This window comes from Kockiozyma suomiensis (genome assembly GCF_038497685.1).
Source record: "Kockiozyma suomiensis strain NRRL Y-17356 unplaced genomic scaffold V2V93scaffold_8, whole genome shotgun sequence".
NCBI classification, from domain to species: Eukaryota; Fungi; Ascomycota; class Lipomycetes; order Lipomycetales; family Lipomycetaceae; genus Kockiozyma; species Kockiozyma suomiensis.
This window is the reverse complement of record NW_027117671.1, coordinates 373,043-393,129: the sequence shown is the minus strand read 5'-3', so window position 1 is coordinate 393,129 and position 20,087 is coordinate 373,043. Positions and strand designations below refer to the sequence as shown.

The window sequence follows — 20,087 nt, the reverse complement described above, 5'->3', positions numbered from 1 at the left end:
CACAACTTTAAATGTCTATCCTCTTTCATCACTCGCGCAATTGAGGAATAATGAACCAATACACCACTAAAGATTCGCCGTCTGCTTTATACTCACTGCAAGCTACTGGTTTGCTTTCAACTGCTGCCCAGCAACAGCCTGAGCATGAATTCACTCTACCTGATCAGTCCGAGATTCAGCGACAACAACAACATCAGCCAGACCTACTAACAAGCATTGGACAACCTAGTAGCCTATCCGACTTCTCGAATAAGAAATCCAGTTTTGAATCACCACTGTTATCAAAATCAAACATGGCTTCGTCTGCTTCGCAGAGCGCATTGCAGCATGCCTTGTTTACACGCCCTGGAAATGGTGTCAACTCGCATCTTTTGTCCGCTGCAACGCCGAATGAAAAGTCGTCGAGTGGCCAGAACCCATCGTCTGAATTGAATGTCACATCGTCGCCAACACCAGCGCGGATTATGAAATCTCGTGTGAATTTGCTTGATCCAATCATTGACGAATCAATACCTGCAACTCAATCGACTTTTTCAACTACAAATTCTGGTTTCAAGCGTGTCAATGCAAGAAAAAAGGCGACTGCAGCATCAAAAATTCGCAAAGAAACTACGAAGCCAAAGTTGCAAAATTCGAAGATAGCAGCTAAACAAGCAGTGTCCCGAAAAATAAGCACTCCACCAACTGTACTCGTTGACACCGCTGTCCCAATCATTTCCCCTACTACTATCAATATAGTCGATGATACACTTGACTCTTCTGCTCGGCCTGCCGAAAAAAGTATGACTTCATATTCGGCATCTTCGGGATTTAAACACTCCATGGACGGAGAAAGTATCCCGACTTCACTACCTAGTCAAGTACCAGTGGTCGACTATGAAGAGCCTGTTTTAAGTTCTTTGTCCGCTGATACGCTTTTCTCTTCATTTAAAGCTGAGGATTCATTTGCTTGGGCGAAACGGCTGGCATTTGAAGCTGTTGAAGCAAAACGGCAATTTCAAACAGCGTTAATTAAACTATCAATGGCTGAAGCTTCTTGGGATAAACTAATTCGAAATCATATTCAATACACTGAAAATGAACCTTCAGATAGGGAATTTTTGTCTACGCTATCAAATCAGTCTAACGAGCGTCTGTATTCTCCTAACACAATGATGACAGCCTTCAGCTAACTGATGAGATTTAATTATAGTGAAGACGACGGTTCTTGGGCTAAACTCGTATTTAGCTGGTATGAACAGTATGATGCTTGGTATGACTCAGCGAATCAGTCGCATCGATGACGGTTTGAGTCAGTTATCGAATGATATATCTGATATCAAATCAATTATTGGAAGCAATTTCAGCTCGTTTGTTTCTGTTCCACACGGCCCTGATGCGAAACGAGCAAAACCAGAAGATTACCCAAACGATTTCAAGCCTGATAATATATCTGACGAATCTGTTTTTTCAGCTGTAGTGAAGACGGAAATTGCAACTCATGCTGAGCCACTAGTTTCGGCAAAGAAAGACACAAGGCCAATCACCATATCGAGTGATCAATCAGCAGAATATGACGACTTCATACCGCCAATCACAGCTGACAGCAGACGTCGTCTAGAATAAAAACTGAATCCTCGCTTTTTGCTAAATATGTAAACTAAGTAAATATGCTTTTCTCTTTTTTCTTTTTTTTTTTTTTTTTTTTTTGATTCTGCTGATTCTGTCTGTCTTCTTGTTGCTTTGGATTATATTTGTATGTAATCAAATGCTTGGCTTACGATTTTTGCTCTTGCGGTTTTTGCTCAGATTATTGCGTGACTGAGACTTGTTCTATTCTACTAGATATGACGTATTTATCATGCTAAACACATATGATGCAAACTCGTAAAGATGTGTAGATGCATTCTGCTAATAGCATACAACCAGAGTCCAACTAACAGTCTATAGACCCATTATCAACTCATGAATCAACATCTGCTTAAAAATAAATCTCTCCTTCAACATTCGCAGCCACCTCCTCCAAAATTTGAGCGGCAGACTTCCGGTCTTCGCTGCGCTTCGAAGCCACAGATGGAGATGAGAATGTATTTATAAACTCAAAAATTTCTTTATGCCATCTCCGCGAGTTATCCGGTTTCAAAACCCAATGATTCTCATCTAAAGTATAAAAACGTCAGTATTTGGTATTTGCTCATTTGGAGCTGGGATCGTTCATACCTGGGAAATGTAGCAATTTACTAGGAACACCTAGTTCCTGAAGAACATTAAATGCCAAAATACCTTCACTCTCAGGTAGTCTATAATCTAAAGCATTATGCACAATGAAATGAGGAGTAGCCCAGTGATACATGCGACTCATCGGGTTATATTTGTAATAGCCCCTTGTGTTCTTCACAAACGAACCGCCGAAATCGTGCGCTGGGAAGTATAACTCCTCGGATGCGTACTGATTCAATGTGGAGAAAACACCGTCATGAGTGACTAGAGCCTTGAAGACGCGACCGAGAGCAGATCCCTGGATCCAGTTGATCATGTATCCACCATACGATGCACCAGCAGCAATCATACGCTCTGTGTCAATGAAATCAAAACTCTTATAGCAGTATTCTAATCCAAGAACAAGGTCAATGTACGGATATGATCCCCAATTATTCTGGATTTTATCAGTAAAGTCCTTGCCGTAACCAGTAGATCCTGTCGGATTGATGGTAACTACAACATAACCATCAGGTCCGTTATCTGCCCAGACAGCAGGGTTCCATCGAGTACTCCAGGAATCAGTCCATGCGGATTGCGGACCGCCATGGATAAGAAACGCCAGAGGGTACTTCTTCTTTGGATCAAAATTTTCTGGGTATACGATAAACCCATGGACTTTGACATCTCTAGTTCCGGTGAACCAAAATTCGCCGACGCGAGATTCGGGTAAAACGGTCTCCGCTTCAAGAAGAAGCGAAGTAGAATCAGAATCATGGTTATAAATTTCAAAATACGTGGACTTTACTATCGCGCTACTCGATAGCAAAAGTTTTGAAGAAGAGCCCACAAATGCAGCCGAGGATACGGAGTGTGAGGTACTGAGCATTACCGGGGCCCGTCCAGGAGTTGAAATGTCAAGTGTCCAAACAACCTCACGACCGATATCCTCCCCGGTAAGGAAAAGATAATCAGCTCGGTCCGGAGCCCACATAACAGACGATGGAGAGCGATCAAATGCCCGACCGTCAGTGACATTTGCTGAAGAACTTGCTCTGCCATCCGCAGAAAGTTCATACACATAAACGATATTCTGATCTGACTCGTAGCCATTTTCAGACATAACTAATCCAGCAATTTTGGATCCATCGGGAGAAAATACGGGCGACGAGCATGCTCCAAGTCCAGCCTTGTTAAGCGGCTTATCGGGTGTATTCGAGTCAGAATAATCAAGCACATAGAAATACGTTGCCGTATTATTCGCCGGTGACAGCTCAGGTGCTTTGGCATTAACCACCAATTTATCGTCGGAAAGATCAAAATCAGAGTCGCTTGGGAATGGCATAATTGGCGACTCGATACCGAGACCTTTGAGATAGTTGGTAAATGGCTCTTTAACTGTTTTTAGATCCGAGGAAAGCAAAAGACCAAACACAGCTTTTCGATTCTCACTAAGCCAGTAATCCCAATGGCGCACAAACACAGAGTCATATAACAGGCCAGTATCAGCTTTCGGCGGTGCGTCAGGAGAAAGAAGCTCACCGTCAGGAGTAGCCCAACCGGACGTGACCACACGCACTCCTTGCGATGAAGCGTGCGATTTCAACAACGAAACCGAGCCCGAGAAATCATATACTTTGGAAGTAGATCCGGAATTGACGTCAACTGACCATAAAGATGTATACGATGAGCTGGAATTTAAGTACAGCAACGACGAATCGTCGGTTCCAGCCCACGCGATATCACCCACATCTGCAGCATTTGCAATCACAGTATTAGTATCACCAGTGCTAAGTGTAATCTTCTTCAAAGATCCAGACCAAGTCTTTGTCGAGAACGAGTAAGAGGTCTCGGTATATACTGCAACAGTTCCATCTTTGTTGGGAGTTGCTTCTGACCGTCGCGGAGCTTGAATAACATCGTCGTAATTGATTGCCGATACCAGCAAGGCACCGTAACTAGCAATCAGACCAAATAACACGATTCTCATATTCGCTCTTAAGTTGGAAAGAAGACTAAATAACTCGAAACCAAGATCCGCTCTTGGACGCGCCCTATATATTGTCTCGACGCAAATATGCAATGGGCATGCTCCGCATTCACCACAAAATCAGTGTTCCCATACCCAAAAATGTAGTTTACATCTTATAACGCCCAATTACATTAACTTTGGTTTTCTTACGACCTACGCTATAAATAATGTAACTAAACATTGGAAACTTCATAGATCCGAAGTCAAATTTCATCTCTTTTTTTTTTATTTGTTCACTTCTTTTATTTTATTCTTCAAACTATCCTCCAGCAGCTTTGTAACCGCTATCCTTGTTAACAATATTCGCAGCTGAATTAGACGAAACAGCTCGATTTTTAGCGCGGGAAGTTCTCGGCGCCTTGTGCTTGATTGTAACGGACGATGTAGCACCAAGTCTCAGTGTCGGGAAATCCTCCATTGACTTTATAGACGGCAACGGTGTTGAGGCATTGCTTCGCTGGTCATTACTCTTCCCAGACACTTTTCTAGACCCATCAGTCGCGCCCAGCAATGAAGGGAACTCCGATTCATCAGCGAGTGTAATGTTCTTACGCGCAGATGTCGGTCGCGGCGAATATCCACTTGAGTTTCCACTTGTGCCTGGTAAAATCGTAGCAGCGCCTTGTGTACGACTTTCAAATCTGCTCACTAATTCTTGTGGAATCAGATGTAAGAATACACATGTACTACCCGCTAGGCATGAGTTCTGAAGCCAATATCGGCAGACGGTGGCAGACAGATCGTGAAGAAATCGGCAGTCTTGACGCGAACACTGGCCAGTAGTCAGAAAATACCCTATTATACAAGTTAGCTTTGATATATGATACCCGGACTAACTAATTAAGTGACTGACGGCAAACTGTGGGGATCTTTGGTTGGTCTTTGCTAGAAACTCCGGTTAATGCAGATGTCGGTAGGCTATACGCTGGGCCAATAGTCTGAACCTTGACATTCTGAGTAACAGATACTGATTTACCAGATAATCTGCCAAAAAGATCACTCAAAGTACTTGAGATGTCGTAACCGTTTCGTTCTAATGATGCAATAACTGCTGAATCTGGCAAGTTAGCAGCCGCAGGAAGCGCCAGGGCAGCGCGTATATGCTCGAAAGGAGATGCCGTTTCATCTGAAGCAGATGTAGTTTCTGACATTGCAGAAGTTACAGGAGCCCCAGATGACAAAGGAATATGTGCTCCAGCGGGCGAATATAATGCGCTATTCGCAGCAACGGTGAACGACGACGCCGCCGTCGAAGGTGAGGAAGCAGAAGAGGCAGTAGATGGCGCTATCTGCATGGATCCCGTGGGATCAGTAACGACCTGAGAGTTATATGCCTCAAAGTTTGCACCGTCATTGTACTCATGGTATTGTGAAATGGATTGTTGTGGCTGTCGTGGGTGATGAAGCTGCAAACTTTGCAATACTTCCTGCCCTTGCTGTAGTTGCTGTTGCTGTGTCTGTGTTAGAGGTCGATAAATATCGTCTTCGTCATCGTCATCATGATATATGCCAGTCACATTAAATGGATCAAATGTACCAAGCTCTTGCGTCAAATCTGTCACACTTGTATTTTGAGAAATATCGGGAGTACCAATGAACCCATCTTGGCTGCCACCGTTCTCGAACAATAAGACGGGCGATGAAGTTGCACTTGGACTCGTCAATGGTATTGAGCTTTCAGAATGTCCTCTAAATGTATTGTACCCATATTCAGACATGTGCAAAGACCCGCTGTAAAAAGGATCAGGAGAGGTAGACCGCGTCGAAGGCACCGATGAGCCGGTATCCATCCCATTACGTACCAACTCCGGATGAACTACAGCAATAGAAGGAGTCGCAAATCTATTGCGAATCACTTTCTTTCTCCTTACTGTCGAGCCTCCTACACCTGCATGACCGGAAAAGGCCTTGAACGTATGTGCCGGTCTCTGGCTATTTGAATTTCCTCGGCGATGCCGCCATAGTGTGTCGAGTACCAGCGTATCTAGATCAGCAGCTGCAAGTGACTGACCATTTTGAAGGTAAAATTTCTGAATGATGTTAGAAATCTGATCCGTCTGCTCCTCTTCCAGCACTGAAGGATCATTCAGAATCCGGTCGCATTCTGAGCGTAGTGTTTCGTCCATAGCTATTGACATGAATGTTAAGATTGTTGTCAATTTGATACTAGCAGAAATATGAACAATTCTTATATGAGGCACACATGACAAGTTGAAAATACGCGAGTGAGAGTGAATGGATGGTAAACGTAATTAGTAACGGAAAGCTGTCACTGGGGTGCTGGTCGTAAAATTGTCACTAGTCAGTGCTGAATTATGAAAGTCAGCAAACCTTCATATGTCCTTCAATAATTGCAAGTACTCCAAAATATACCTCCTGTCTTGAAGACGTTCTCTGTTTGAAGAACAACGCGGAGAACAACGGTGATAGCGGCAGCGAACATATGTCGACAGTTTCCGAGCACTATCCGATAATCTCTCAAATGAAATAGAAAATTCCTGAAGATGTTCACGTTTGTAGCACTACGAATCTTCTCCTGCTAAAATCAAGCAAGCGTGCTAAGTAAGAGCGTAACTTTGTGGTGTAAATAAATAATTTCGCAAAGCAATATGGCATCGCTTTCCGCGCTTTGTCGCTCGTTTGGATATTTAAAGTTTCAATTACGGTCATTATCGCAGATCCCTTGTGCAAATACCGAGTTTAGCAAAAGTAAATAAACAGGATACTACTGCTTCATTAGATATACAGATTGACTACAAAAAGATTATTTTTAATAGCATAATTATACAAGAAAGAGCAAAAATTCATATAGCGCAAGACACAAAAGACTCTATGCGAAGAACCCAAGGTCTACAAAGCACACAATCAAATTCATGCAGCATTTTATGAGTTTTATTTACGATAGTCAAATTAAAGATTCAGTTACAGTCGTATCGTCAGCGAAATTGCTGCCGTCTTCGTCGTCGTCGTCGTTCGTGATTTAGTCGCAGTCGCATATACGAATTCGAGCACGGACAGAAATCAATATCTTCAACGCTGAGTTTCGAAACGGATTGATCGATCGACGCTTTTGCTGCTAATTCGACGCGGTAATGCCGATACGCACTATAATTTTCATATTAAGCCAAACAAAAAAATTCACAAAAGTAAAAGATTTTTTCATAAAAAATGTACACATCTTTGTCAACATCGTACATGGTAAGCGTCCTTTTTTTTTTAAAAATAACGAAATAGCAAGGATAACAAACAGAGACCAAGGAAATAGGTAGAATACCGTGGGAAATAAAGCTTAGTCTTCAGCGACATCACCATCGTGCTCGTCGTATGATCTCTCCTCTATAAAACGATACAATTAGTCAGTGGCCTTGATGAATGCATTACTGACAATTAGCATACTTGAATCCTCGCTTTTGTCGTTGCCGTACGGACTTGGCTCTCTTTCGGGGTCCTTAGAACGCTCGACGCTATCATCTCTCCGTCCACTGTCCCGGTGGTCATCGTCGTCGCGATCATCGCGCGATGAGCGGCGGTCGCGAGGGCTCAATGAGCGACGATCTCTTGGTGGAGGAGAGCGCGAATCATCGCGCCCACGACGAGGCGGGGGAGAAAACGAAGGACGGCGCCGACGAGGACGGTCATCGTAGCGCCAAGAAGCAGAGGGTGTGTTTCGAGCCCACTGGAAGTAACTGGTCAGTGAATTGTGTTAAGTATATGAGTGGTTGACCAACCTCAATGTTTACGATATCACCCGAGCGAATACGGCGATTGTGCATGTCATAGTAAGCATCTTCAGCATCACGACGATCCTCATACTCTACAAACGCAAACCTAAACAACAATTAGTTAAGTTCTTCTGTCTTTGGTGCGAAAATCGGCACTAACGGTCTGGAAGAAGGGTTTCGAGGGGCGGGAATATCGCAACGAACAAGACGTCCAAATCTGCAGTGAACCAAATTAGTTATCTGAATCAAAATTGAATACAGTGCCGAAAACAAATAATCAAGAGCTTTAAGATGTTCTAGCAATGCAGACTCTCATTAAGAAAATAAGGACCATACCTCTCGAACTCATGGGCCAGGTCGCGAGCACGTACATCGGAAGCAAATCCTGCGGTGGCGTTAGATTGTATCATAGATTTAAGCCGATACAATAGTTATTACTTACCGGTGACGTACAAGGTTGTTCTGGAAGACATTGCTAATAAATGATAGCCCTGAATCAGTGATGAGAAGCTAGCAAAAAGCTGAGAGCGTAGAAAATTGCAGAAACCAGGGTTAAGCCCTAGCCCTAATTTACTCGTTGTATTATGTACTACGTGACTAATGATAAGTACGGACGCCTTGAAAAATTGTAAGCGAATGCGGAAGCCGTTTGTGGTAATAGTCTAGAAAATATAATAATGGTATTTCATCACATAAGTAACATCTTTTACACGAGATGAGATTGTATAATGATTAGGTTCGGTATGTAAAGCCTATTTTTGAATGAAAAATGATAAATCGACGGTGATCGATCGAAGCAATCGGTAAGCGATCGGGTGTTTTCACGTGTGATTTAACTTCATATCCTGAAAATCAATGTTTGGATTATATTTTTTTTTACAAGAAATGAGATATTATATCAGTAGTCAAGTTATACTTAAGCATTCCTTTACTCGTATATTGATCATTATGATGAAAATGACAAATTTAAAAAAAAAAAAAGATTAAAAGAAAATTGAGTATTGTAGTAGAGAGTGATCATTACTAAATATGATATTATAAGTCGGTGAATAGGTCAGCTGCCAAAAAGGATCAGGATGACTATTGTTAAGAGCTCACATATACATTCTTCACTAGCAGTTGATAAATCGACAGATCTGAATCAATGCATATAAACAATAACCTCGTATGCCAACTCATAGCAATAAATATTTTGCAGTTGAAAGAATCAGCAGGAGAAAATAGAAATCATAGTTACACCAGAAGCACTTCAAATGAATGAAGTTACTAATAATGAGGATAAAAGGTGTCATCTTGGTCCTTCAACGATGAAAGTCCACTTCCAAGTGATCGATCTATTGGCAAAGACTTTTTGGGATTAGATGCTGATTTGTAGATAATTATGACCCGCAGGGCGTCACGCACGACCTTGTCCCAGAATCGCTCGAGGATGACGGCACCTGGCTTGCCGTCTTCGTCGACATGGACAGAGAACGCGTTTTCGCCTTCGTAGATGGTCTTGGTTGTGTTTAGTTTCTTGATCATCGCGAAGAGATTCTACAACGAGTTAGGGCTTGCATAGAGAAGATAGAATAGATATAAAAACATACAGTGTAGGTGCTAACTTCGGCCAGCGGGATCAAGTACTGGTAAGAGTTCGAATCGTCAATGATACGAATGTAAACGGATCCAAACGAAGGTCCGCTGCTCGCCTTAAGAATAGGCGAGGTAGCGGTTGCGGCCGAAGAGCCCGTGTAAGAGGCGCCGTTTGAGGGACCGAGCATACCAAGGGTGCCATTGCCAGTACCGCCTCCAGACATGCGACGCTGATAGGAGGAGATTGAAGCCATCGAGGAAAGACAATTGAAAAGAGTTGGCTGAACAGATTGAAAGAGAAGTGAGTGGCGGAGGTGGAAATGGAGAGGAGGAAAAGGAAAAAAGCTGGAGTGCGGGGAGACAAGACGAGACAGACAAAGGAGGCGAGGGGCGTATGGATATTAAATACGCTACAGAGGAGAGCAATCAAGCGTAAGGTGACTCAGCGAGACAAAGCATGTCAATTAGATACGGAACCACATTTGAGCAAGGTTAACAAATGAGTTAAGTAGGCTTAGCGTTTGGTGACGGGGTTTGGAGCGGCCTAGTCGTTTAGGATCATCAGCACAGACAGTGCTTGCAGTAGCAGAGTGCTGTGAAGTTGGCTGGTGAAGAAGATGCATGTACCATAACTGGCGAAGAGACAATCCTTGCGACCAGAGCCTGCTATTGGCGGCCCGGTGGAAGAGAGTACACTGCACTCCACGGTCTCACATGTGATCTCTTTTGAATGAACGTGGTCTTAATTAGACATTAGCTGCTGGACTCTCTGCTCCACAACCAAGCACCTGACCTCATTCGTCACAGCCCTGCATCTGCCCAGCCGCCCAGCACTCAGAATTTGATACTCAGCGCATACACTGCGGGAACACTTCGCAGTCTCAGCAGGGCGATGCCAGAGCGGTGACATCAACCTGCGGCGCTGGGATGGCGTCGATCGCGGCGGTGCTTGGCGCTCGCAGCACATGACCGGACTTGCGGACTCGGCTGTACCGGGCTATCCGACAATGAACGACTGATAAGCAACTAGCTGCTATGTCGCTCCTTGTTCGGCCGTAAGCCTACCGGTTCTTTTCGGATTCTCCTCTGCGACCTTTATTCTCATACTGCGTCAAAGCGCAGGTGGCTGCATTCCCTAACCCGCAGGTGACTCGTCGTCTGCTCAGCATCGGTCCCTGGTAATCTGCTAATATCTCAGACGTGCGGTCTTCAATTCTTCGCAAAGAGCTCGCTCTGCACAATCTCTCGAAACACGCACGCACAGGGTCTATCCGTTTCTTTCTCACCAGGTGCTGTGGCTAGCCCTTATCTTTGCGGAAGTCTTCCGCGTGCCTTTGTTGATTTGGCGCCTCACGCCGTCTGCCGAACTCTCTTGCTGCCCCTCCCAAATTACTCCAGTCTAGTCTCGATCTCTTTCATTTTTTTTTGTGCATTTATATTAGCGCCAATTGAGAATAACAGGTCCCACCCATACTATATATTTTGCCAAACATTCAAAATGATCGTGAAAAGTCTCGAAGGCGCATATAACGCCCGTCGTTTGGCCGCAGAACTGCCACCTCCGATCTTATCAGCAGACGCACAACAATACTATCTGGGTCCTCTAATTCTGTCCATTCCGATCCATCGGATATGAATGCGGCGTTTAGCAGATTCTGTAAAAAAAAAAAAAAAAAGTCAATACCAGTCTTCTTGGTACCACATCTAATTAACAAAGGCAACTCACTTCTACCAGTCTCTTTGCTTCCTCTGCAATCTTTGCGCTTCTCGCCTCGGTCCAGTGATCATCCAACGTCGCAGGCCTTAATGCCTGTTTGCCCGTAGTAGCATTGACACCGGCATCGTCAAATCCGCCAACCGGTGCTCCATTCTCTTCCTCAACAAGTGCCTCTGCAATCTGTGAATCGAGCAACTGCTTCAAAATCACCGTCAGTCGTCGTAATCGTTCATTGGCTCTATCGCGCTGTGCCATCACTTTTCTGAGTTGCTTGTCAATGATTGATGTATTTGTCGAACTCCCATTGTGTACACTCCTTTGTTGTACGACGCTTAATCTAGCCTCGAGTAATTTGTTGAGAGTCAGCAGCTCACCCTTGACCTTCACCTCGTTTTCTAATTCTGCTTTCGCCCTCAGAATGTCACTATCAATTCTTGCAATAAGCCCAGTTGAGGACATAAACATCTCACTTTCATTCAGGATCTTAACAATTCTCTCCGCCTCATCCTCGCTCTCCTTTCCGGATGAGATGAACTTCCGCGACGCCACAATCGTACGCATATCAGCACTAATCTCATCCTCTTTTTTCGCCTCTTGCTTGACCTTCTCTAATTCGATATTCGCATCTGCGATCTCTTTTTTCAATCGCGAAATCACACTATCGAGCTCATTTTCTGTATATTGACGCGTATCGCGAGGATTTTCAACTTCATTGTGATGTGCGTGTCTATACGTGTGCGCCAAATGCAAATATCGCGTTATATCGGCGTATCCAGTCATCTTTGACTCGTCGTGTCTTGATTACTGAATTCAAGTACCCAGAGTGTAACTTGGCGAACCTAGTGATATCTGGCTGTGGGTGCAGGTTACGAGTGGTACGAAACGCGTCTCTGTCGACGCGACGCCGGAAAACTCTAATTTCTAAGATGGATTCGAAATACCTTTTGTGATTATCATTCGCCATACACAAAATATTCCAAAAAAGGCTTCGCGACTTTTCGTTAAAGTATTAGCACATAGTAAATTTTGAATGTAATTTAGTTCATATTATTTGCCTCTGCTTTCGCTTATGGCTTTACTTTTGCTAATGGATTCCACTCGAGCAAGAGATTTATTACATAAGAACTAAATCCACTCAATTCTCCCAACCGCATACAATTTACGAATTTCTTGAATTGCGATCCTTCAAATTAAAGAACTATTTTTCAAATTTCATTGCTTTCAAATCAGCAAAGTTTTCGACAGTTTACATTCTTCGTTATATTCCTGTCAATTCTGATATTTTCACAATGAGCTTTGGCGGTCCCGGAGGTAGTATGTAGTATCTTGACTGCTAATAAGTCTCACAGACACTAACATATTTTTAATCAAAGGTAATTCATTCTTCAAGCCCACTCCACCCGATAGAGGATCCTTCCCATTAGACCATGATGGTACTATTTTTCTCTTTGATTGTAAATCACTTTTTGCGCCAGTCATCTAACGATAAGGATACAAACAGGAGAATGCAAAGAGACAATGACGCTCTACATGAACTGTCTTAAGCGAGTCGGATCAGCTGCACGAGTCCCTGATGACTGTCGATTACGAGCGCAAGATTACTTAAACTGCAGAATGGAGAAAGGACTTATGAAGAAAGATGACTGGAAAAATTTGGGATTACCGGGATACACAGCCAACACTACCAACGCCAGCAACAGTGCTGTATCGACGGCAAATGACACAAGATCAACGAATTAGATAGAAAGGCGCAATTGTAAATATCAATATGCTGTATTTGATTTGTATTATTGAACAAAGTTTTACTCCAGATTTAATCCGACTCATCATCGTCCCCAAGTAAACTATCAGACCGATTAAACCCCTCTACTTCCATTTGGCCCGCACCCAACCCCCTCAACCTCGTACCCACATCCATTCGTCGCGAAAAATCTCTACTACCACCCTCACCACCTGATTTGCTCCCAAAATACTCATCGTCAGCAACAACATCAAATTCTGTACCCATATGCGCACTGTACCCGGCCACCGGTCCCTGGCTCTTGAGTGTCAAATATTCGCGCGACATCCCGACGCGACGGTCAGCAAGCGCAATTTGCTCGTTGATTTGCCGCACGCTGTCAAGTGTCTCTTGTAATCCGTCAAGATCTCTATCTGTAAGTGGCGAGTCGATAAAGCGGAGTATAACAGAGTTATCTGCGGTATTTTGCGACAACGAGGCAGACAGTTCGCCATTTTCAATCTATATCTCGTCAGAGTACTAATCTCACAAAGTAAATTTCGTGTTTTTAACTCACCATCTCAAAAATCAGAGTTCTGGTGTCGGGTCCGGCACCTATGATGTCTAAATCCCGCTCCGCAACATATGTCAATGGAACGGTAATAAATGTTTTCCGAAGACTTCTAATCTTATGCTTTCGAAATGCCGTCAAAACCTCTACTGCTAGCGTCTCATTACCATCCTGGGATAACACAGAAGAAGTTTAGCACACCATATCCCCCAAGCAAAAAAAGAAAGATAGAACTCACTTTCTCAATGTAGGAATTAACCTGACCCCATACGTATCCCAGAATCTCAGCATCTCCATTCTCAAAAGCAGACCTCAAAAATTCATACGGCTGCGCAATTGTCCGTGACACACTATCAACGTAATCACTCACAACCTTCGGCTTCAGTCCTCGTTTACCATGTATCACCAAATCGAGCAAAATCAATTTTTTATATGCCGCAACCTGCAGCGCTGAAGCAACATAGCTCATAGCAGGGGCGCAGTATACGATTGCCAAAAATTCGCGCGCTCGCGCGTAATCGTGTAAAGCGATTAAGATCTGTGCACCGTAATAATGGTATTTTAAGTGATCGCGGTACGTGACGCCTAATTTGCCATCAAATGTTGTAAGAGGGTACTGAAGGAGGGTAAGAGCATGGTCGTATGACTTTGAGCGCAGAGATTGTTCGACTAAGAGCGCATGCGCCGGGGAGAGTGTATTGTGCAATATAGAGAAGCCTAGTGCTGCGTCCAGAAGAGGTTTGAGAGATAACACTGGCTGTATTTCACATGTTAACCTATCTGGAATCATTAGTCGAGAATCAAGCTTACCTTTTTGATGATATTCGAGGCAGCAGCTATAGTCTGAACCAATGTCGCGACTACGCGGTTATTAGCTCTCTGTTCATTGTAACAATATGAAAGAAGACATTACATACAGGCTTCAGGAACCAATTTTGCTTGAGCAGCGGTGTAATCTGCAAGTAGCTTTTCAACCAAAGAAAACATTTGCGTAGGCTCAAATCTCTCGATTGCCGCATACCGCGAGTTCCTGTATCTCACGCATTAGCAACAAACTCTTTCAAAATAACCAGCTCAGCCCACCCCTTCAATCAACAAATACAATACATACAGTGCAACAATCCACAAAGCGGTAGCACTCTTGGGCTCCGTATTCGTCAATATCTCTTCAATATCCGCCTTCTTCAACACCGTAGAACTGGTAATCGGTTCTCCCGCGCCATCACCGCCGACATGCAGCAACGGCAGAACTTTATCTTTGATATTTTCCGCTGCTGCATCTTCTGATGCTTCAAGATTTATACTGCTCCAAACCGCTAGTAAGGGAGATAGCTGTGACATGGCTGTAAAGAATGACTCGCGTGAGAGATTTCAGGTAGCGGGTGATATATAATCGTGTTGATTGTGCGCGTCGGCAATGCAATAAGAAGTATTTATAGTCCACTACAACGTACTATAAACTCAAAATAAAAATCAAGTTCAAAAATCCATTAAATCAACCTCGATGCATCGAATATGACATATATGCTCTTGATGCGGATCAACTAAATTATATTCGTGTTGACTCGAGCCCAACTTGCACGCTATGAATGTGGGATAGGGTTGATAGAATCTATTGAATCATGGCAGAGAGCAAATGCAGTTTTTCTGATAAATTATATCTACTATACTGTACAATAATGCGGAACACACAAAACAGACTATTCGTTGGTGAAAATCAGCGTCTCATCTCTTTTGCGCATAATATCATGTAACCGCTTCCGTAATCTTTTACGCGCGATAAACTCATCCACTGATTCCTGATCAATTGCAAGTTTTCCCGTCGATTCGCGTCCAAGAAGTCGATCGGCCGACAATGGTGTCGACACGTTCAATTTCTTACGTAAACTGTCTTCTCGACGTGGAGATGCCAGACTGAGGTTCTTCAGCGGTGTAGATGGCGCCGAAGTCGACGTCAAAGATGATAGTATTTTACGATCAATCGGTTCGGGCGACGCACTGCCCAGCATATTCAGCTCCCCAAATTCATGCTGAATACTGACAACAGTCTGTATCCGCTTCTGGGCATATTTAGTGATCCTCTGAATCGATTTCTGTACACCCTCGATCGAAGCTACGGCGCCGGCATCGCCTCCTGAAGCTCTATCTCGCGCAGTCAGGAAGCTAAGCTTAGATTTCGCTTCGGTATTTGACTTTTCGAGGGTCTCGAGCGCACTATACACATCCTTCATTTTATTGCGAATTTGTCGTTGTAAATCAAGTGCATCTGGTGGAAGTGCGCGCGATTGCAGTCGCGAAATGTACGATGCGTCTGAGCGATGTTGAATAACATCCTCAGTAGCCATTAATCTTTTGTCAACTAAAAGCAGGTCCCTAATTAGTACAAGGCTCGTCTTATACCACAAGCAGAATATGACTCACGTTTGATCAAGCTAGCGGCAACTTCATAGAGCGCGGCTTCATCAGCAGCGCGTGATTCATTACTCTGCCGCACTTTTTCCAAAGCAGCGTCAATAAGTACCCCAACTGTGGCACACTCATCCATCTTCCATATTTCAGGCTGCGACAGATTTTCTAGAGATAGCCGGACGCTGTCATCCGTTGAAGTATGAGCCTGCACGTACGCCGCAACACTCGTCGCGTTTTTGCCAGCGATGTCGATTTCGTAGCTAGTGTCGAAATACACCTTCTCAAATGCGCCAGTCATGCTTGGCTTCTCTGATTCTTCGTTCTCGGATAGAGGACGCCTGTTCATAACGATATGATCGGGCACAAGAGGCAGATTCTCAATACTCTCTTCCGCTTCATCCCCAGCCTCTGGATAAGAAGACGTTTCTTTTTCTGTCTGAGGACTAGACGAAGCATTTTTCGTATTGCTTTCAGCAGTCAACGACAGCGTATCGATCGCAGGAATCTCCATAATCCTATTTTCTTTCTTTTCAGGCCCCACTTCAGCTACCGCGCCTTCTGACGCGGAATTGCTTTCTCCCGAAACTCCTTTCACAATATTAAATCCAGAAAATGGAGATTTTGAGTCGCCTAAGTTTTGTCCAAACGAGCCTTGTCCAAATAAAGGTTTCTCGTTTTTCTTCGCCGTAGAGCCAAAGCCACTAAAAGCACTTGTTGTAGCTAATTTTCCAGCTGCAGAGTCATCAGAGCGCCTGAATCCCGTGAATGGCGAAGCTGTTTCTGATTTCTGCGCAGATGCTCCAAGTCCCGCGAATGGCGACGCAGAGTCTGATTTCTGCGTCGCTGCACCAAATCCAGCAAATGATGAAGTCGTGACAGACCTCTTCGCTTGTGTATCGGCTCCAGTGAATGGGGATGCAGATTTTGTTTCTTGTGATAATCCTCCCACTGAAGAGGACGTAGAGTCTGATTTTTGAGCCAAGGCAGCAAACGGCGACACGCGGTCTGATTTCTCTGTTGGTACTTCAGATTTTATCGCTAGCGTCGGAGACGTAAATGATGAGAAAGGCGATGAACTAGAAGGAGCAGCTTTTGCTGCTTCCAGTCTAGTATTATTCATAGTCGCAGCAAGGGTATCCTCAGAATGTTCACTCTCTGTACCTTCGTCCTCGTCTTCTTCACCGAGATCTTCTTCGTCGAATTCAGCATCTTCGTCTTCCTCCTCGTCATATTCTTCACTTCCATCCTCGCCATATTCATCTTCAGCTTCCTCAGAAATCTCTTCATCTTCATCAAATTCCTCGCTACCAGAAACATCATCATATCCAGAACTAGTCTCGTCCTCATCATCGTCATCATCTTGGTCGCGCGAAGCCATTCCCAACCGTGCACCAAAAGCCGATGCAGCAGGGGATGACTGCTGTTGGGGTTTCTTGGTAATTCCCCCACTTCCTTTACCCTTGATGCTAAACATCCCCGGAGATGAAGGCTTGGCCGTAGTCTGCGCGGTAAACAACGAAGACGAGGCAGGAGAGTCTTTGACAGAGAACATCTTGGCGGACGCAGGAGGCGGCTTTGTCGTCGGTTCACCACTCTCAGCATCCTTGCTCTTAGCTTCATTAGTCACCTCCTTGGCTAAGGTCGACAATGGGTTCTCGCCACTGGCATACTTTCCGAATCCAGATATACCGGAGGTCGAATGCGCCGTAGAGCTAGTCGTAGCACTCCCATCACGTTGGAAACTCGCAAACGGGATCGATGCAGTCGCCGACTCCGCCAATGAACCAAATGCCGGCGCAGAAGGCTTCTTTTGACCAAAGAGGGATGGCGCAGAAAACTGTCCGCCAAATGATGTCTGCCCAAATACAGGTTGCGCAGATCCAAATGCGGCAGGTGTTCCAACACTAGACTGCCCAAACGCTGGCGCCTTTGAGGTTCCGAAGGTTGAAGATCCAGAACCTGCACCGAGCGGCGGGGCACTTGCATACTTGGAAAACAGAGAAGGCTCCGCTGAATTTTGCGATGCAGCTGGAGTATCTACAGAAGCCGAAGTGGAAGTACTTGGCTCCGTAGCGACTTGATACTTCTCAAATAATGATGACGGCTTGAATGCTGACGCGGATGTTGTCTCAGAACTTGTGGTGCTGCTGCTTGTCGTTTTGGTTGCGTCAAAAAGTGATGATGTGGTGGGCGCAGATTCCACGGTGGTTTTCTCTGAAGCGAGAGCTTTCCCTGACGGCGATGGATGAGCTGTCTTGTTTTCCGATCCGGATAGACTACCCAGAAAGGGCGTGGGAGGCTGCTGTGATGGAAATATAGATTCATGTTTGTCTGCTGTCGTACTAGATTTTAGGGGTGGCACCACCGTTTCAGCTTTGGTATCCTCAGATTTGCTCTTCTCAGGTATATCATCGTCTTTCTCGGAATCACTCTTATCTTCTGCAGAAGATTTCTCAGCATCTGCAGGTTGTACCTCAACGAATTCCCCGCCAAGCGGACTAGCTGACGGCGATAGCTCCGCTTTAGCCGGCTCGTTGTCAGTCCAAGGCAAAGCTAATGCCTTGCTAGCAACTTCGACCTGAATCTTGCAATTTTCTAGTAGAGTGGCAGCACCACCGTTGCTATCCTTGATCCCATCATACCACATCAAATTCCAGATCTTCAACTGTCCCTGATCATTAAGCAACCACAAAAATGGTTGTGGAGCACATTCCTCGATCGCAGGCATTGGGGCTAGAATTTTGTCAACTGCTGTGAAATCGAGCGCGAGCCCAGTTGGTGAGGTATCGGATTGATTGTGGTAAGGTAATGTGGCGCGTTTCGTGTCTTCAAGAAGGTAGAATGTATGTTCGGGAGTCATTAGCGAGATGTCAATTGAAGGAGTTGATGCGACTATCAATAGATTTTCGAGAGAGGTGTGCCAGTTGCGGAGAATGAGAGAGTACCACCAACCTTTGCGAGCCGTGAGACCAAATGGTGGGCACAATTCCACAATTTTGGAAAATGTAAAAGACGTCTCAGAGCGGCGGACAATAAAGTAGTCATATTGATGCTCATCTGGTGCAGGCGGCGACGAGTAAATGACCAGAAACATATCGGGATCGATCCAGGAGACTGCAATCACATAGCTCGACAGAACCTCCTCGCCAGGATGAGGTACTTCCGCTTGTATCTGACCACTCAAATCGTATTGTTTCAATTTTCCGTTCTCTGTACCAACAACCAATTGTGTTCCGTTAAAGGCCCAATCGACTATACAGATGTTAGCAGTGACTAAATACAAAAATCAAAAATATACATATACATACAACTGGTGGCATTTTCTTTGCAAATAGAAACAGTCTGTTGATTCTGCTTATCAATCAGGAAAACACTATTATTTCGAACCAGAATGGCAACAACTGATCCAGATCTGGGATGAGATTTAGCATCGACAATCTTCTGTCCAATATCAACTGACCATATCGGTTTTGCTTCATGATTGACTAATGTCTCGTCGACAGAGTACCAAAAGACTGAGCCCTCAACATCTATAGCAACAATGCAACTTTCATCTGCAGTGAATGTAATATGAGTGATTTTGTTATTGACCGCCGTTGGCGCAGCTGTAAATGTTCTGTTTGAATCCAAAAACTTTGCGCGCATAGTTTTTGTCTCATCTACTATGAATCCTGTTACGCAAGAATATTAGCCTTTCTCTGAATATTCAAGTTTCAAGTATCATATGAACTGCAAATCGTACCTCCCGTGACTGCGACCGCGAACAAACCGCGTCCGTTGGCGATTGTGAGTAGATTTGACGAGTATTCTGGCTCTTTAATCGGATTTTCTAGAGTAACAGCGGCATCTTTTCCCAGTGACATAAATCCAAATCCCTAGAAACAACAAATTTACGTAGTCAGCACACCATCAGATCGTTAAGAACTAAAATAAATAGAAGCGCGATACCTCAGTCTCTTCCTCCGCCAGCTCATCAGTGATAATCTCTCGATCAGCCATGTCGCAACTTTTACGCGCTGATCCCACTCAACATACAGTCGAATGACAGTATTTGCAGGTTGCTTCAAAATTGATTTACCCCCAGTGACTGACAGTGCCTGGTTGTTGAATATGATTGTTGTCGCAAGTCTCAGAATGGTTGATTTTGTGCGATGCGCGCCTTA

The 20,087-nt window shown here is 44.4% G+C and overlaps 8 protein-coding genes across 8 annotated transcripts; 2 read left to right on the top strand and 6 right to left on the bottom strand.

The window, feature by feature from the left end:
• Window positions 1-13: 13 nt before the first annotated feature.
• V2V93DRAFT_370802 (uncharacterized protein) lies at window positions 14-1,863 on the top strand (the record flags this gene model as incomplete). The annotated part of the gene is made up of 2 exons (XM_066910361.1): window positions 14-1,131; window positions 1,193-1,863. Coding segments are annotated over exons 1-2 (1,489 nt in total), but the record flags the coding sequence as incomplete, so codon positions are not given.
• Window positions 1,780-4,321, bottom strand: V2V93DRAFT_370800 (Alpha/Beta hydrolase protein). The gene is made up of 2 exons (XM_066910360.1): window positions 2,200-4,321; window positions 1,780-2,139 (listed from the first exon to the last, which is right to left on the bottom strand). The coding sequence occupies exons 1-2, from the start codon at window positions 4,166-4,168 to the stop codon at window positions 1,961-1,963; spliced, it is 2,148 nt and encodes a 715-aa protein (XP_066765323.1). The 5' UTR covers window positions 4,169-4,321; the 3' UTR covers window positions 1,780-1,960.
• A 36-nt stretch (window positions 4,322-4,357) lies between these two features.
• Window positions 4,358-6,802, bottom strand: V2V93DRAFT_370799 (uncharacterized protein). Its single transcript, XM_066910359.1, has 2 exons — window positions 5,064-6,802; window positions 4,358-5,005 (listed from the first exon to the last, which is right to left on the bottom strand). The coding sequence occupies exons 1-2, from the start codon at window positions 6,346-6,348 to the stop codon at window positions 4,470-4,472; spliced, it is 1,821 nt and encodes a 606-aa protein (XP_066765322.1). The 5' UTR covers window positions 6,349-6,802; the 3' UTR covers window positions 4,358-4,469.
• Window positions 6,803-7,262: 460 nt separating this feature from the next.
• V2V93DRAFT_398080 (uncharacterized protein) lies at window positions 7,263-8,405 on the bottom strand (the record flags this gene model as incomplete). The annotated part of the gene is made up of 6 exons (XM_066912547.1): window positions 7,263-7,546; window positions 7,607-7,886; window positions 7,939-8,038; window positions 8,093-8,149; window positions 8,269-8,317; window positions 8,375-8,405. 6 exons carry the CDS (start codon window positions 8,403-8,405, stop codon window positions 7,500-7,502), a joined length of 564 nt encoding a protein of 187 aa, XP_066765321.1. The 3' UTR covers window positions 7,263-7,499.
• A 2,595-nt stretch (window positions 8,406-11,000) lies between these two features.
• V2V93DRAFT_380702 (uncharacterized protein) lies at window positions 11,001-12,004 on the bottom strand (the record flags this gene model as incomplete). The annotated part of the gene is made up of 2 exons (XM_066912069.1): window positions 11,001-11,162; window positions 11,234-12,004. The coding sequence occupies 2 exons, from the start codon at window positions 12,002-12,004 to the stop codon at window positions 11,001-11,003; spliced, it is 933 nt and encodes a 310-aa protein (XP_066765320.1).
• Window positions 12,005-12,259: 255 nt separating this feature from the next.
• V2V93DRAFT_261556 (uncharacterized protein) lies at window positions 12,260-13,001 on the top strand. The gene is made up of 3 exons (XM_066907148.1): window positions 12,260-12,538; window positions 12,598-12,657; window positions 12,726-13,001. The coding sequence occupies exons 1-3, from the start codon at window positions 12,514-12,516 to the stop codon at window positions 12,962-12,964; spliced, it is 324 nt and encodes a 107-aa protein (XP_066765319.1). The 5' UTR covers window positions 12,260-12,513; the 3' UTR covers window positions 12,965-13,001.
• V2V93DRAFT_370786 (uncharacterized protein) lies at window positions 12,981-15,052 on the bottom strand. Its single transcript, XM_066910358.1, has 6 exons — window positions 14,627-15,052; window positions 14,433-14,545; window positions 14,326-14,375; window positions 13,754-14,272; window positions 13,522-13,686; window positions 12,981-13,466 (listed from the first exon to the last, which is right to left on the bottom strand). Exons 1-6 carry the CDS (start codon window positions 14,854-14,856, stop codon window positions 13,038-13,040), a joined length of 1,506 nt encoding a protein of 501 aa, XP_066765318.1. The 5' UTR covers window positions 14,857-15,052; the 3' UTR covers window positions 12,981-13,037.
• Window positions 15,053-15,152: 100 nt separating this feature from the next.
• On the bottom strand, window positions 15,153-20,082 carry V2V93DRAFT_370784 (uncharacterized protein). The gene is made up of 5 exons (XM_066910357.1): window positions 19,873-20,082; window positions 19,667-19,799; window positions 19,233-19,595; window positions 15,937-19,176; window positions 15,153-15,874 (listed from the first exon to the last, which is right to left on the bottom strand). Exons 1-5 carry the CDS (start codon window positions 19,921-19,923, stop codon window positions 15,216-15,218), a joined length of 4,446 nt encoding a protein of 1,481 aa, XP_066765317.1. The 5' UTR covers window positions 19,924-20,082; the 3' UTR covers window positions 15,153-15,215.
• Window positions 20,083-20,087: the final 5 nt, after the last annotated feature.

Excerpts from the sequence above, each read along its gene's own strand:
- V2V93DRAFT_370800 (XM_066910360.1), bottom strand. The coding sequence starts at position 4,168 with ATGAGAATCGTGTTATTTGGTCTGATTGCTAGTTACGGTGCCTTGCTG. Across the intron at positions 2,140-2,199 it reads TAAATTGCTACATTTCCCAG|ATGAGAATCATTGGGTTTTG; the intron begins GTATGAACGATC and ends TTTATACTTTAG.
- V2V93DRAFT_370799 (XM_066910359.1), bottom strand. The coding sequence starts at position 6,348 with ATGTCAATAGCTATGGACGAAACACTACGCTCAGAATGCGACCGGATT. Across the intron at positions 5,006-5,063 it reads AAAGATCCCCACAGTTTGCC|GGTATTTTCTGACTACTGGC; the intron begins GTCAGTCACTTA and ends CTTGTATAATAG.
- V2V93DRAFT_261556 (XM_066907148.1), top strand. The coding sequence starts at position 12,514 with ATGAGCTTTGGCGGTCCCGGAGGTA. Across the intron at positions 12,539-12,597 it reads CTTTGGCGGTCCCGGAGGTA|GTAATTCATTCTTCAAGCCC; the intron begins GTATGTAGTATC and ends TTTTAATCAAAG. Across the intron at positions 12,658-12,725 it reads CTTCCCATTAGACCATGATG|GAGAATGCAAAGAGACAATG; the intron begins GTACTATTTTTC and ends GGATACAAACAG.
- V2V93DRAFT_370786 (XM_066910358.1), bottom strand. The coding sequence starts at position 14,856 with ATGTCACAGCTATCTCCCTTACTAGCGGTTTGGAGCAGTATAAATCTT. Across the intron at positions 14,546-14,626 it reads GCTTTGTGGATTGTTGCACT|GAACTCGCGGTATGCGGCAA; the intron begins GTATGTATTGTA and ends CGTGAGATACAG. Across the intron at positions 14,376-14,432 it reads AAAATTGGTTCCTGAAGCCT|TCGCGACATTGGTTCAGACT; the intron begins GTATGTAATGTC and ends ATAACCGCGTAG.
- V2V93DRAFT_370784 (XM_066910357.1), bottom strand. The coding sequence starts at position 19,923 with ATGGCTGATCGAGAGATTATCACTGATGAGCTGGCGGAGGAAGAGACT. Across the intron at positions 19,800-19,872 it reads TGGCGGAGGAAGAGACTGAG|GGATTTGGATTTATGTCACT; the intron begins GTATCGCGCTTC and ends TGTTGTTTCTAG. Across the intron at positions 19,177-19,232 it reads CAAAGAAAATGCCACCAGTT|TCGATTGGGCCTTTAACGGA; the intron begins GTATGTATATGT and ends ACATCTGTATAG.